The following is a 14,716-nucleotide window of genomic DNA, read 5'->3' as shown; positions in this document are numbered from 1 at the left end:
TTGCTGCTAAACCACAGGGAATTTCTCAATTGATCAATGGAATTTTTTGCTAGGCAGTTGTTTTCAGAATATTGGGCTTATAGGGAAATAATAAAGGAGATCTTAGGTGGTAAAAATAATGAAGCCACTCAGAGAAAGGAAACATGGATCCTGCCATGTGGTTTCCAATGTATTGAAGGACATGATCCCTCAGCATAAACTCCCAAGCTAATGAGCAAGAAATAAGCTTCACCCTATGGGTTTCCAGTGATGCAAATGAAATGCATCTGCAAGATCTAGGATAGACTGGGCAGGTGTGAATCTGGGTGCTTGCTTCCTATTATTCACCAGCTGGTCCTAAGTTGCAGCACAGACCATCTCAGTTTATTATGAATACACGTATAATTAATCAGACCTTTAGCTAAAGTCAAGCCACATCCGTGATTTGGCTTGTAAAGATATTTTGGGATGATTAGTTTAAATATCCATTTTACTTTTTTAAAAAAAAAGTTTGTTATAAAAATGTAATAGACAGTTGGGAAACCCTGAAAAATATAGCAGAGTAAAGAGAGAGAGAAATGGACAGTGGGGGGAGAGAGAGAAACAGGGAGGGGGAACAGAAAGAAATTCACTGATAGTCTTAAAACCAAAGAGTTATTGTTAGTGGTGATAATATTGAAATGTATAGAAATATCAAATCACTGTGTTCTGCATCAGGAGCTAACATAGCGTTGTAGGTCATTACTTCAAACAAACAAACAAACAGAAACAGAGATCAGATTTGAGGTTACTAGAGATGGGGGCAGTGAGGGGAGGGAGAACTGGATGAAGGTGATCAAAAGTTACCAACTCCAAGTTATCAGATAAATAAGTAGTAGGAATGTAAAGAACAAAATGATTAATATAACACTTCTGTATGTTATATATGACAGTTATTAAGAGAGTAAATTCTGAGTTTTCATCACAAGGAAAAACTATTTATTTCTTTAGTTTTGTATCTATATAAGATGATGAATGGTCACTAAACTTACTGTAATCACTTCATGATATACTTAAGTCAACTCATTACACTGTACACAAACTTATATAATGCTGTATATCAACTATAGCTTATTAAAACTGAAAGAAAAAACTATTGTTAACAATAGTTTTCCAAACTTTATTATTAATTTTTATTATGAAACATTTATACTTAACAAAAATAATGCAAACTACATAGAATTTCAGCAATAATAAAACAAATACTTGCAAAGCCATGACTCAGATTAAGAACTAGGACATCCATTCCCAATCTTTGAAGTATCGTATGAGTCTCCCGACATACTGTTTAGTTTTGCATATTTTTTGAACTTAGAAACCATAATGTGTATATTACTCAGTCTCTGGTTTTTCTTTTTAAAATCAAATTATGAAATTCATCCATGATGACACACATTGCCGAAATTCGTTCATTGTCATTGCTCACTAGTATTCCATTGCATAACTATACCTGGTTTTACTTACCCATTCTCCTATCAGTGAACATTTGTAGGGTTTCTAGGTTTTGTTATTATAAACAATGCTGATGTAAATATTCTTGTACATGTCTCTGGGTCTCCATGTACAAGAGTTTCTGTAAGGTAATTTCTAGTCCTTTATGCACATGCAATTTTTATTTTCAATCATACAGACTACATAAGCACAAATATTGTTTTGCGACATGCATTTTTTTATAAACTTCCTGTAAGTTTTTCTAAACTCTAAACATAATTTTGTTTTAACACAAATGTAGTTTTATTTTAATAAGATTTATGCTAGTAACTGAGTTAAGAATTTGTATACTCAGATAAGATAAAGGAGAAAATTCAAAATTGTAGGACTTATGTATTCAAGGAATGTTATACAAAATACTGACTCCAAATAATCTTCCCAAATTTGACTCTATGACAAATGCTAAAGTATCTCTTTTGGCAGTAAAACTAATATTACTGAGGTTACACTTTGAAATGATATTACCTCTTCTGTACTCAATTAAGGAAACAACATAATCCTGTGGCGTTTCTTTTTTTTTCTGTGTCGTTTCTTGAGCTGTCTAAGCAGAAAGTACCATGAAGTAGATTTATGCCTCTCTAATCACAGTCATCAGTGATGATCTATGGAATCTCATTTTCATATCACTTAATGAAAAACTGATCAAATAATTTCACAAATTCTTATTTAAAAATTTGGTCTACTTATAACTTTAATTTTAAACTCAATGTAAATCACAGTTCTCCCTCTACATTGTATGTTCAGGCTTGATCTGGAACTCTTGACAGTTTATTGTGAAGGATGGTAGGAAAGATAAGATATAGGTCAAGTATACAATTTGATAAGCTTTGTCATATGTATAGACGCAGGAAATCACCACCCCAATCAAGAACGTGATTCAGAGTATGTGAGAGCAGGACTTCCCTGGGGGCTCAGACGGTAAGGCGTCTGTCTACAATGCAGGAGACCTGGGTTCGGTCCCTGGGTTGGGAAGATTCTCTGGAGAAGGAAATGGCAACCCACTCCAGTATTCTTGCCTAGAAAATCCCATGGACGGAGGAACTTGGTGCAGGCTACTGTCCATGGGGTCGCAAAGAGTCGGGCACGACTGAGCGACTTCCCTTTCCTTTCCCTTTAAGAGCAGAGTTGCTGTTTCCAGCACCCTTCCAGTTCTTCCAAACACAAGTCCCACTGGCCTTGTGTGAACATAATTTTTAATGACTACATAATATTTTACTAATAAAGTTACTTGAAGAATTTCGTGTCTTAAAGCATTTATAATATATTGCCAACTGTATTTTCTTGACAGATACATAACACATCCTTATTCATTACGTTTTTTTTCTTTTTGAAATTTTCATTAATTTTTTTGCTTTAAAAAAATTTTTTTGGGGGGAAGTGGCGCACTGCACAGCATGTGAGATCTTAGTTTCCCACCCAGAGATTGAACCCATGCCCCCTGCAGTGGGAGCAGGGTCCTAACTAGACTGGACCACCAGTCCACTGGACCACCGGGGAATCTACCTTTTTTGCCTTTTTTAATCATGGTAAAATATATATAACATAAAATTTATAATTTTAACCATTTTAAGTGTAAGATTCAGTGGTATTAAATACATTTACAGTGTTGTCCAATCATTGCACTGTTTCAAGAACTTTCCTGTCCTCTTAAGTTGTAATTCTGCACCCTCAAAACAGTAACTACCCACCTCACCTCCTTCTCCCAAATCTTGGTACTTTATGTCTCTGAATTCATTCTAGGTATCTCAGGTAAGTGGAGTCATATATTTGTCCTGCTGTATCTGGCTTATTTTATTTAGTGTCATGTTTTAAAGGTTCATCTATATTGTAACAGTTGTCAGAAATTCATTTCTTTTTAAGGCTGAATAAAACGTTTTATATACTGGATTTTTGGTAGAAATGTTACTCAAAGTGCAATTTCTTAGTCAAATGGTATGAATTTTTAAAAGTGTTTTTGCTTTAAACTTCTTCTCTTCCACAGTTACATGGAATGTTCTATTTCCCTATATTCTTGCTAGTAAGGAGTATTATAAATTAAAAACCAAACAAAGCATTTTGCTATTTTCATAACTGGCTTAATTTTTTTCTTTAATTCAACCTGCTATTAAAATTTGTTTGCCTTCTCCTTGAGTGTTTATAGTGGTATTGATACCTGTGTGTCCGTACTCAGTTCTGACTCTTTGCTACCCCATGGACTGTAGTCTGCTAGGCTTCTCTGTCCGTGGAATTTTTCAGGCAGGACTATTAGAGTGGGTTGAAATTTCCTACTCTAGGAGATCTTTCCTGAACTAGGGATAGAACCTGCATCTCTTGGGTTCTCCTGCATTGGCAGGCAGATTCTTTACCACTGCATCACCTGGGAAGCCTGTATTGATAGCTAGATACTGTACTGATCTGCTATTGTTGGGTGACTATACCAGATTTTCTGAGAATTATCAAGATGGAGGGCTATCCTGGAATGACATTTTTGCTTTGGATGATGGATAATGGGGAGCCGCCTACATTCCAGAGGAAAGACCCAAAGAGGGATCTTGGCAGGTGGATGTAGATTGGGATTGTCATGCTGGCTGTGTGGCATCAAGGGAGATCAAGATCGTAAAGAGATTGACCAACTCTGTTGGTTGCCAATGACTGCCTGAAACTTTGAGTTGAGAATAACTTCAAGACTATTCCTTTGGCCAGACACGGAAAGAGGATGCTCCACATTGGGCATTGGGCACTGTCATGGCACAAGACTAGGGAGTGAAAAGCCCAGAGATGCCATTTGGTTGCTATTCTTGATGCAGGCCAATCAGTTTTTTGGACGGCTGCATTTACTTGTATTTCAACTGATGACTGTTGAGTATTGTATTTAAAAAAGAAAAGAGGAGGGGAAGGTAGGGGAAATGAAAGGAAGGAAAGAAGGGAGGGAGGAAGGAGGGAGAGAGGGAGGGAGGAAGGAAAGAAAATGCACTTATAAGCTGAATACAGCATTTTATCTGATTACATTGAGATCATCTTCTCAGGTAGCAGCAAAAGATACATATATATATATATATATATATATAAGTCATATATATATATATATATATATATATATATATATATATGTCAGACACCTGTTAGCACTGTGTCCCACTCCCTGGGTAATAGTCTTTGCTCTCAAGGATTTGATGCATAAAATGCTAATAACAAAATTAGTTATAAGCAACACAAGACACAGGAAAATGATACAAAGAAGGAAAAGTGTCTAGGGAATGTTCAGACAATATACACTGGGAGTACAGGGGTGAAGGAGCTCTGGGGTCTGAATAACCCTAGAGTTCTCAAAAATTTAACAAGTTTCCCATTTTGGTGTATAAAATAATTCAAGCATCTCTGTGTCCTTCCACTTCACCGGAAATAACAGTTTAAATGACACGTCAATGATAGTGGGAGAGGAAGCGGGAAGGAATGAAGAAAAGCATAGAAAGTTTGAATAGGTATACTGATTAAGAAGAGGAAAGGAATGGGTTAAGGGGCAAAAGACTCAGAGAATAATAAAAGGGGGAAGAGAAGTAACAAAGAAAAAAGAAAAATTGAAAAGAGGGTAAAGGTAAAGGGGGAGGAGGAAAGGAATTGGCAGTGTCGGGAGTAGGAGGAAAAATGGAGGAACAAAAGGAGAGGAGGGGGAAGAAAAGGGGGAGGGGTGGGGGGAGGGGCGGGGAGGAAGAGGAAGATAGGAAAAGAGATCCTGAACCTCATTTCAAAGCAATTTAGAAGCAACTCTAATATTTGTTCCCTACACACTTTGTAAGCACATTTTAGAAATGAAAAGAAATTCATAAAAAGTATTCAATCATTTATCACACACATGCTCATCAAATACTTTCAGGTTATGTTTAAAACTGGAAGTTGTGCTAATAATAATTCTTAAAAAAATTTTTTAGTATTTATGGGAGAAGTGGATGGACCAAAACTCTAGACTGTTAACCCATTAAAACTGAAATAACTTTTAGAACTGTGTCTCAAGTTTAGTTATACAACCTTTTTTTAAAAAAAAACAATATACTGTTAGGCTGGGTCCTTTTTCTTTTATAAAGAAAAAGTTTGTTTTACAAAGACAGATTGAAGTGTTTTTAATGAGTATTTTGCTGATGAACTATCAGTGAAAAGTATATGTATTAATTTTTTCATCTTAAATATATTTTCAAAAGTATCCCTTTTAAGTACTCAGAAATATTTAAACATTCAAAACACCTCCTTAAAAAAAGAGTCCAACTAGAAACAGGAGTAAGGTAAATTAATTTTATCATCAGAAGTAAAATTTTAATGAAGCAAACAAAAATAGTTTGAGTTCCAGATAGAAAAATTCTTTTAGTCTTGAAAAGCATAGAGGTTATGCAGATAAAATCAAATTAACTCCATGCAATTTAATGTTGTAACTTATTCATTTTGAATTAAAATCATTTACTTAGAAGACATGTAGCTTTCAAGTAAAAAATTGTCTTATTACTATTCCCACTTAAATAATATCCATGTATGCATTTCTTCACTTTTGTTGCTTGTTATAATTTGTTTTATTTGGGAAAATAACATTTACTCCAAAAAATAACATTTATTTCCTTGTCTTTTATTCAGTTGTACAATTTTGCCCCAAACATACCAACTATCTATTTTACATTTTGTGCAAAATAAAGACTAAATAAAGTTGTTTATTATCTTTTAACCAAATGATTTTGCAGTAAAAAAAACTTGTGTAATCTGAGGAATGTTATCACCATTTCTTTTACATGTGTGATTAGGGGTTAGTGTGGTGAAGTTTAATTGACTAACAAATTGAATTTGGAAGCATTTATTTTTTAAAAAGTTAATTAAATAAATTATTCTCTCCCTTATCTAAAAGTTTCTACATTGTAAACCTGAGCCAAAACCAAAAGTTAAGCAGTTTTTGTCACACACATTGTGTGACCCACAGAAAATAAATAACTGTTCTTTAAGTTTTTTTCCTCCATGAATCTCTTCTATCTCTGGAATAAACACATTTCTTTTCAAGGCTTTATATACTGAACACTTCAACAATAATTTGATGGAGGGAATCTCCTTTTCTGCTTATAATTCTCTTACATTTTATGAGTTATCTTAATCATATAATTATCCTTATTGACAGGAGAAAATGCTGAATGTGCTTTAATATTGGGACAAATTTATACTTTTTCAAAGTTTGTAGGCATTTAAAAGAACCACACTAAAACTTTAAGTTGCAGGAAGAAATATCTCAAGACAATAACAATGAAAAACAAGCAAACAACAACAAAATAAACAAAAACCAAGCAAACAAAAGACAAATTCTTTCAAAAACTTTTAAGTCAAAGTGGCCATATGTCAGGAAATGTGCAGTCTTCTTTTTCTGTATTTCATAGAAACCATAAGTTTATTTCAATATTGATCATGATTCATTAGAAAACAAAAATTGTAAAAATTCTATTTTAATGTATTTTCCTTTTAAGTGCTTTCCAATTTGTGTCCTCTTTTTTGCTAAGCATGTGAAGTTTTCGAAAAAGAAAGCCACTGACAACTTTTAGATTTAAAATGCAATATACATTCTGGGGATTTATCCAAAGGAGCTAATTTAAAAGAGGAAAAAGTTATATGCCCTCAAATACCTAGTCAGCAACACTAACAAAAGCAAAAGATTTGATGTAACTTACACACCTAAGAATAATGATTCATGATTAACACATCTATTAGGCTGAATATAACATTTTGGCTAAAGATGGTCATTATCAAAGCTTGGAAGCAGCATGGGAAAATACTTATGGTGCAAGAGTGAGTAAAAAATCAAGATATACAAATAAGATGACAAAATAAAAAATATAAAACTATTACAAATAAACTATAAAGAAATATTAAAATTAATTTGTGGAAATGCTCATTTTTTCACTTTATATTTAAAATTTTTAAGCTGTATTATCTTCTTAAATTTTTTTTTTTCTCTCTGCAAGTATTTGTATGTTTGCACTGAAGGAAAATGGATCAGAACCCCCATCTTTAAGATGGAGTCAAGTTTCAGTATTTCTGAATTCAGAAAACTGAATTATGTAACTAGACCAAACACTTCTTCAGGAAAAATAAAGAAGGAGGAAGAGGAGGAGGAGAACAAAAAGTATGGTAATACTTTTAAAAATCATTATTCTTAAAACAATTTACCCTGCAGCTATACTTTTAACTCTCACAAAGTAAATTTAACTTTGTATTGAAGATTAAATTTTCCCACAGAAGTGATGTAGAAAACAAAATGTAACAAATACAATGTTTACTAGTTGTCTTTATTTTTTAAAAAAGCCCAGGAAAAGAATTATGACAAATTATGGCATCCCAAGTCTTCCCACCCCTATTCCTAACCTGGGAGTGAGTCTTGACAAGAAATAACCCCTCTCTCAGGTTAATTTTAGAGCTAGACTCACTCAGAGGGAAGAGATGAAGCACCAATCAACATCATTCAGTGCCCCCAACCTCAGCCTAAAATAGCCAGGTCACTGAGGCAAAACTGATTTGGGGGGCTAAAAAGGTCTGCATCTCACCCAGCGGTCTCTTTCCCCCAGTGTTCTTGCAGCCTCCTCTTGCAGACTACACACACAAGCTCTTGGTGGTGGGGGGTGGGGGAGGGTTAGAATTCAGTGAAACAGCTGATTTTTAAAAAGTACCAATCAGTTTACGAGCAGTTGGTAAATTTTTTGTTTAATACATTTATATTTTTTCCTTTGTCATTTGAAAACATCTGAAAAAACTGAGTAATTTCAGCTAACCTTTACACTTCTATTATATTTTTAAATGGAAAAATCAAGCTAAAAGCAAACTGAATAATGTTCAGTTATTAACTTAAATTTGTTTCCCTTTGAATTTAGGATAGGAAAATGTGGGCTGCATTTTACAGGCGTTTAGAGAGCTGAATGGAGATTTTTGTGGGGTGTAACTTGCCTTTGTTTTAGGAATAAAGAGATAGAGTAGTGGATATGTTCCCCAGGGAGAAAACCTGAGAGGTGCTTCTATTAATTCCTGAAGATTTAAATTAAATGAGGGAAACAACACTTAAGGTTTCTGGGACCTGGAATGCCCCTCCAAGTACCCTCTTCCTTGTTCCCCAATATACAGAAAAGGTTTCAGGAAGCTGGGTTCCTATTTAGGGAAAGGCCAAGGAACACAACAGCCTTTCTGAGACCATCTTTTAGCCCTTTCAAAAGTAAACACACAGCACCAAGAAGAGTCCCCGGGCAACAGACCCACACATTCTGGCCAAGATAATTTTTTTCCCCTAGCCTCCTAATTTTCCTCTTAATTTTCTTCGCTCTACAGCTTGTATTAGCTTGCTTTTCACTTAAGAGAAATTATTTATTGAATGCCTACTATGTGGCAGGCAGTGGAAACTCGTTGGTTTGTTTAAAATTGTTTATGTCAAGAGCCAAGTATTAAGAGTCTGAAACGGGTAAGGTCGGAGGAATTGGGGGGTGGAATACAGATATTGCCCACCTTCTTGGATAGAAAACATTTTTTGTCTACTCAGCAACTGATGGCTTATAGTATTCAGATTTCTGTAGATCCATGGAAAGAAAAAAAATCACAGAAGTAAAAATTCTACAAACACGTGGCTGGCAAGAACAAAACGCGGATTTGGAGGGTGGGTTTGGAAGGTGGTGGAGATGGAGAAACCGAGTTGGAAGCCCTCCCCCACCCCATTTCTTTTCAGTGCGCGGGGAAAACGGGGTGGGGGACAAAGGTGCAGCGTGCGGTCCTTTAACTCCCGACTTTTGAACGGTGGAAAATCGTCTGCCAGAAGGGCGGTGCGCCGAAGTCGGAGCCGGCTCACTGACTCTGCAAACACCAAATAATAACAAGAAAAAAAAAAAAAAAAAAAATCCAAGGCATTCATATCGGTGCAGCTAACACGTGTTGCGGAGTCGGCCCGGGCCGCCGGCGACTGAGACAATGGGGTCGGAGACCGGGAAAGGGAGAGTGACCCCCTTCCTCACCTGCCCTCGCAGCACGCGTGCCCCCGACAAAATTATTTCTCCCTCTCGCAGAACCAGGGGCAAACCCCCAGCTTCCGCCCAGTTCGGGGAGACTCTGGCATTATTGGGGGTCCACCCCCCCTCTTTGCCCTGGTTCGCTGGGTAAAGGGGCTCCAGGGTCCCCGGGCCGCGCTTTCCACCACCCGCTGGCGCCGTCCCAGCCCCCGCCGCTGGAAACTCGTTGGCCTCGCTCGCCCCTCAGCCTGGGATCCCGGCTGCGCGTGGACCGCACGCCCGGCTCTGCGCCGCGCACCCGGGACTCCGAGACGCGCGGCCAACCGCCCCCTCCCCCACCGCCGAGACGGGGTGCGACCGCCCACGTGTCGCCCCTCGCCCAGTCGGGTCCGTCCCTCGGGCTCCCGGGGCCAGAGGATCCGGAACGAGTTGGTCAAAGGCGAGGGAAGGGACCAGGGCGGATCCGCTTCCCCCTCCCCAGGCGGGCGGGGGAGGGGCCGCCGCCCCCTCCTCCGAGCTGAGCTCCCGCCCCTCGCTTCCCCGAGCGCCGAGCGGAAATTACCCCCTCCCCCCGCGGGCCTGACCTGGGGACGTGGGCGGGGCTTAGCGCTCGGCGCCCCCGGCCCTCGGCCCTTCTCCCGCCTTCCAGCCAGGATCCAAATCCCGCACCCCAAAAAAGTTCCGAGACCCGAACCCGGAGCTGGGAAAGCTGCCGTCGCTGTCGCGAGAGGGACGGGCGGAGGGGACTCCACCTGTCTGCCCCCGCGTCTGGGAGCGAGAAGGGGATCCTTCGGATCTCCACCCTGTCACTCCCTCCCTGAGACCTCCCCCTTCGGTTAGCCCGGGTCCGCTCGTGCGACCACTCCTCTTCCTTCTCTCCACCCCTCCCTCTCTCTCGGGGTCATCTTGGGCCGGAGCCGCGCTTTCCCCCAGGACCCCGAGACGTTAGAGTTCAACAGCCGAACCCCGGGTGTGAGCCATCCTTTCTCCCGAGGGAATCCCGAAACACGCTTTTCTGCGGATCCCTGGTTTCCAGCCGCGATTCCCCGTGTTTTCCGGCTTCCCAGTCCCACACTCGCGGGGCCCCTCAGTCCCGGATTCCCCGAGGCGAGGGAGTCTCCTAGACCTGGGGTAGGGGAGGCCAAGGACCCCCCCCCCCCCAACACACAACACACACTTAAAAGATCTAGGGGAAAAGCGCCTTTCTTTTGAAATCACCGGCTCGCGCGACCCCCTCCTGAAGACCCCAGAGTCCTCGTTCTCTTTGTCTCTCTCGGCCGTCCCCCGCCTGTCAGTCGCTAGCAGTTAGCTGGGGTAGGGTGGGCAAACTCCCCCTCACCCCCGACCACTCGAATAAAAAATAACCGCACATTTTACCCAACCTCGTAAGAGGAGGGAGATTTTGGGCTGGACCACCCTCCCCCAGCTAGGGCCGGGGTAGGGGGATGGGTGGGGGGGCGGGGCGCCTCCCTAGGGGCCAGATTCTTGCAAAGGGGAGGGGGCAAGTAGAGCTACGCGACAGCAGCCCCCTCCTACCCAGCTTACCCGGGGGGTGAGTTGAGAGCCCATCCCACCACCCCCCCCCCGCCCCCGCCCCCGCCCCGGGTGGGAGTTTGGTGGGCTGGGCTGGATTGGAGGGCCCAAGGGCCCTGAGGCGTCGGGGGTCTTCCCCTGCAGGGTGGGTGGGGGCTTTCACCACGTGGCTTTGCCTTTTTTTTTTTTTTCCGCTCCATTTTTTTTCAAGTCGATTTTATTTAGAGGCGGCGCCAGGGCGGCCGCGGAGAAACGTGACACACCAGCCCGCTCGGAGGGGTTTCGGACAGAAGGGAAGGAGCCGCGCCGCGTCGTCCGCCTCCCAGCGCGCCGCGGGCACTTCTCCCGGGCCTCCCCGAACTCTCCCGCGACCTCTGCGCGCCCTCCGGCCGCCCTCCCCGCCCCGGCTCCGGACAACTTCAGGGGTGGGGTGCAAAGAAAGTTTGTGTCTGCTGCCGCCGCCTCCCGCCTCGGCCTAGGAGGCTCGCCGCCCGCGCCTGTCAGCTCGGCCTTGCCCGGGACCGTGTCCTGCCCGAGACCGCCACCATGAACAAGCTGTACATCGGCAATCTCAACGAGAGCGTGACCCCCGCGGACTTGGAGAAAGTGTTTGCGGAGCACAAGATCTCCTACAGCGGCCAGTTCTTGGTCAAATCCGGCTATGCCTTCGTGGACTGCCCCGACGAGCACTGGGCGATGAAGGCCATCGAAACTTTCTCGGGTAAGAGTCCACCCCCTCCCCGGAGAAAGCACCGCCTGAACAACGGGGACCTGCTCCTCCTCTTCCCCTGCCCGCCAACTCCTCTCCGCTCCCGGCCTGCGGGGCTCGGCCTGGGTACCGACTTCCACCCACCTCCTCCGACGCCCGCTCGGTCCCCCCTTTGACCCCCTCGTTGGTCCCTCCCAGCCGGAGATGAAGAGCTGGAGGTTTTAGTGAGGTGATCCGCTTACCCCCCCACCGACGGGGCGGGAGTCCCCGTTGGCAGAAGGGGGGGGAACTCGGCACCAAGACGACCCCCGCGTGGGCGTCCTTCTAAGTCAGGCCCTCGATGTCCGAGGCTGGACGCCCCCCTCCACCCCCCCCGCCAGCACTCCCTCCCCTTCCTCCGCCCTAGGCCTTTCCGGGCGGGGAAGGGTCCTCGCTCGGCTCCCGATCTTCAGGGTTTCCGTGGGGACTGCAGCTTTCGGGTTCGACCTGAGAGCAGCGGGGTCCCGCCTCCCGCCCAGGGCCCGGGGCTTGAGCCATTTTGATTTGAAAGTGGGGCGTGAGCTGGGTGGCGCGGCGGCGGCGGCGGGTCGCCATGCTGCTTCCCGAGACCCAGGCTGGGCCGAGAGGCGCGCGCCGCCGCCGCCGGGGACCCTTCCGCGGGGCCCCGCTCCGCTCCCCCGGGCCTCGCCTCCGGGCCGGTCCCGACAGGTGACCCGAAGCCCTTCTCCCTGGCTAGGCAGGAAAATAAAGTTTCATTCTGCACCCCACCCCCCACCCCCCGCCACACACTTTAGGAGAAACGGGGAGCCCTTTCTCGGCTCCCTCTCCCCACATCTGGGAGCTGTAAAGGTAGCCGGCCCACCCGGACGCCCTCGCATCTCTCCCAAATCTGGCTCCCAGAGCCGTCCACTAGTCAGCTAGCTTCAGTGAGAGAACAAAACACAAATTCAGAAAACGCGATAATGAATTTATAGAGTCCACCATTCCTCCAGCGACCTTCTCATATCCGGCTGCGGAACCCACTACCTGGATTCCTAGGAAGATCTCAAATCCCAGTAACCCCTGAATCACCCTAGTGTCTTTCTCCTTCCTTTTCCCGCCCCCTATCCCCTATCCAAGCCCTCATATTGTCTTTTTCAATTTAATCTGTAGGGAAAGTGGAGCTGCAAGGAAAACGCCTAGAGATTGAACACTCCGTCCCCAAAAAACAAAGGTAGGAACGAGCTCTTCTCTGGGGAGGGGTCAGCCTGGGGACGCTGAGAGGCTGTGTTCAGGGGTCTATCGTGTCTCCAGGGGAAGAAACCCTTTACTGGCCTTCCCACCCCCAACTCCGGATGTTGGGGGCTGGGAGGGAAGATTGGCTAAGATCTTGTAATGGGTGGTTTACAGCTTGTAAAAAAAAAAAAAGCTGGGGCTGGGGTGGACTAGGAGATGTTAACTTGGAGAAGTAAAGGGAAAAAGATCAATAGGGGAGAAACCTTGTGGAGTTTATTCAAGGTGTGTGGGGCTATTTTTGTAGGGAAGCTAAAAATCTTTTTAAAAGAGTTTAGACTCATGGACATTCAGCAACTTTCTAGCAGGCCTGTTTTTTCCACCCTTCTCTCACCATAATTCTTAAGTGAATTGGGAGAGGGGTCCCCTTTGACTTCCTAGGGGAAGTGGAATGAGTTCCTGCCCCCTAAAGAATTCTGTGCTGGTGCTTTATTTATATTTCTGCAACAGGCAAAGGCATAATTTTTTTTCACAGACCCCTACCTCTAGTCCCTCCCCTCAGACATCCACCCCTTCCAACTGGATTTTGCAAATACGCTTTGGCTGTACTATCCTTTCCGAGCCCCCCACCCCCACTCCTTCAGTCCATTGTTACAAGGGGACCATCTGGGGTGAGAGCTTTGTGTTCAGGCTGTGAGCTGGGGCTCTTTGGAGGGTCTAGAACTCCCTGGATGAATGGGTGTGTGTGTGTGTGTGTGTGTGTGTGTGTAAGTGTGTAAGAGAGAGACTGTTCAGATACCTTCCCGTCCTCTCTTTAGCAAAGGGGGTACCTCTCTCATGTTATCCCCAAAACTGATTCATGGTTCATATCTTTCATTGAACTCTGGCTGGGAAGTATAAAGGCAGAGTCTTTCTGCAAACCTCACTTTAAACGTGTTGACAGTGCAGAATTTTCTCTCCTGTTGCAGTCCCCAGTAAATCTTTGATCCTTTTCCCCCCTCATTTCAACTGGAAACTTGCTGCATTTCAGGATACTCCCTGGCTTTTTCTGGGTGGGAGGGTGGAGGTGGGTGACTGTGCTTTTTTAGGGCAGTTAAGAGGATCTACCAAGTTTAATGTGAGAAAAATCTGTTCAGTGCTTTAGCTTGAGATATTTAAGTAACAGGGAACTATTGTATCTATAGATGATCAATATGACTTGTAACTATGTTTATAGAGCTTGTGATTTAACCTCCAGTGCTTGAAATACACTGTTATTGGAAAGGCAATTAGGGTTAAGGAATAAAGAGGCAATAAAATCAGAAGAAAGAAAAAAGAAGTATTACTTATTATTTGGAAGCATTTCATGGAGATGGGAATAAGAGGAGTATGTACACTGACATCAGTAGATTTACTGAGAAGATAGTGGATTTTTGAACTGAAAGCTGAGTGTTTGAAACTTGTTGATGGGAAATAACCAGAATAACTGGAATTCTGAAATATGTGGAATTTTTTTTTTCCTTTTGCTCTAAAGGATGGTTTAAATTTTAAAGGGAATGAAGTGAAAAGCAAGAAAAATAGCAAAATGTGATGAAATGGAACCCAAAACATTTATATTTTAATTTTCATGGTGCTCTGTATATTATGGATCTTTTCCCCTAAGCCATCTGCTTGCTTTAAAGCCATTTTTAGGCTGCTTCTTGTTCCCTCCAAAATGTATTACTGAGGGCTTCTTTGAGTTGGGCAAGGGTGGGGTTTGTGAGGACTGGGTACAAAATCTTCCTTTCCACAC

At 43.3% G+C, this 14,716-nt stretch overlaps 1 protein-coding gene across 1 annotated transcript in view; it reads left to right on the top strand.

The window, feature by feature from the left end:
• The first annotated feature begins 11,570 nt into the window (after positions 1 to 11,570).
• Positions 11,571 to 14,716, top strand: part of IGF2BP1 (insulin like growth factor 2 mRNA binding protein 1) — a 40,944-nt gene continuing 37,798 nt past the window's right edge. The window contains exons 1-3 of the mRNA XM_061140757.1: positions 11,571 to 11,859; positions 12,140 to 12,469; positions 12,886 to 12,946. Of these exons, the coding sequence (XP_060996740.1) occupies positions 11,571 to 11,859; positions 12,140 to 12,469; positions 12,886 to 12,946 (680 nt within the window). The remainder of the gene's footprint in view (positions 11,860 to 12,139; positions 12,470 to 12,885; positions 12,947 to 14,716) is intronic.

This window comes from Dama dama, chromosome 5 (assembly GCF_033118175.1).
Source record: "Dama dama isolate Ldn47 chromosome 5, ASM3311817v1, whole genome shotgun sequence".
NCBI classification, from domain to species: domain Eukaryota; kingdom Metazoa; phylum Chordata; class Mammalia; order Artiodactyla; family Cervidae; genus Dama; species Dama dama.
This window is presented reverse-complemented; position numbering and strand designations above follow the sequence as displayed.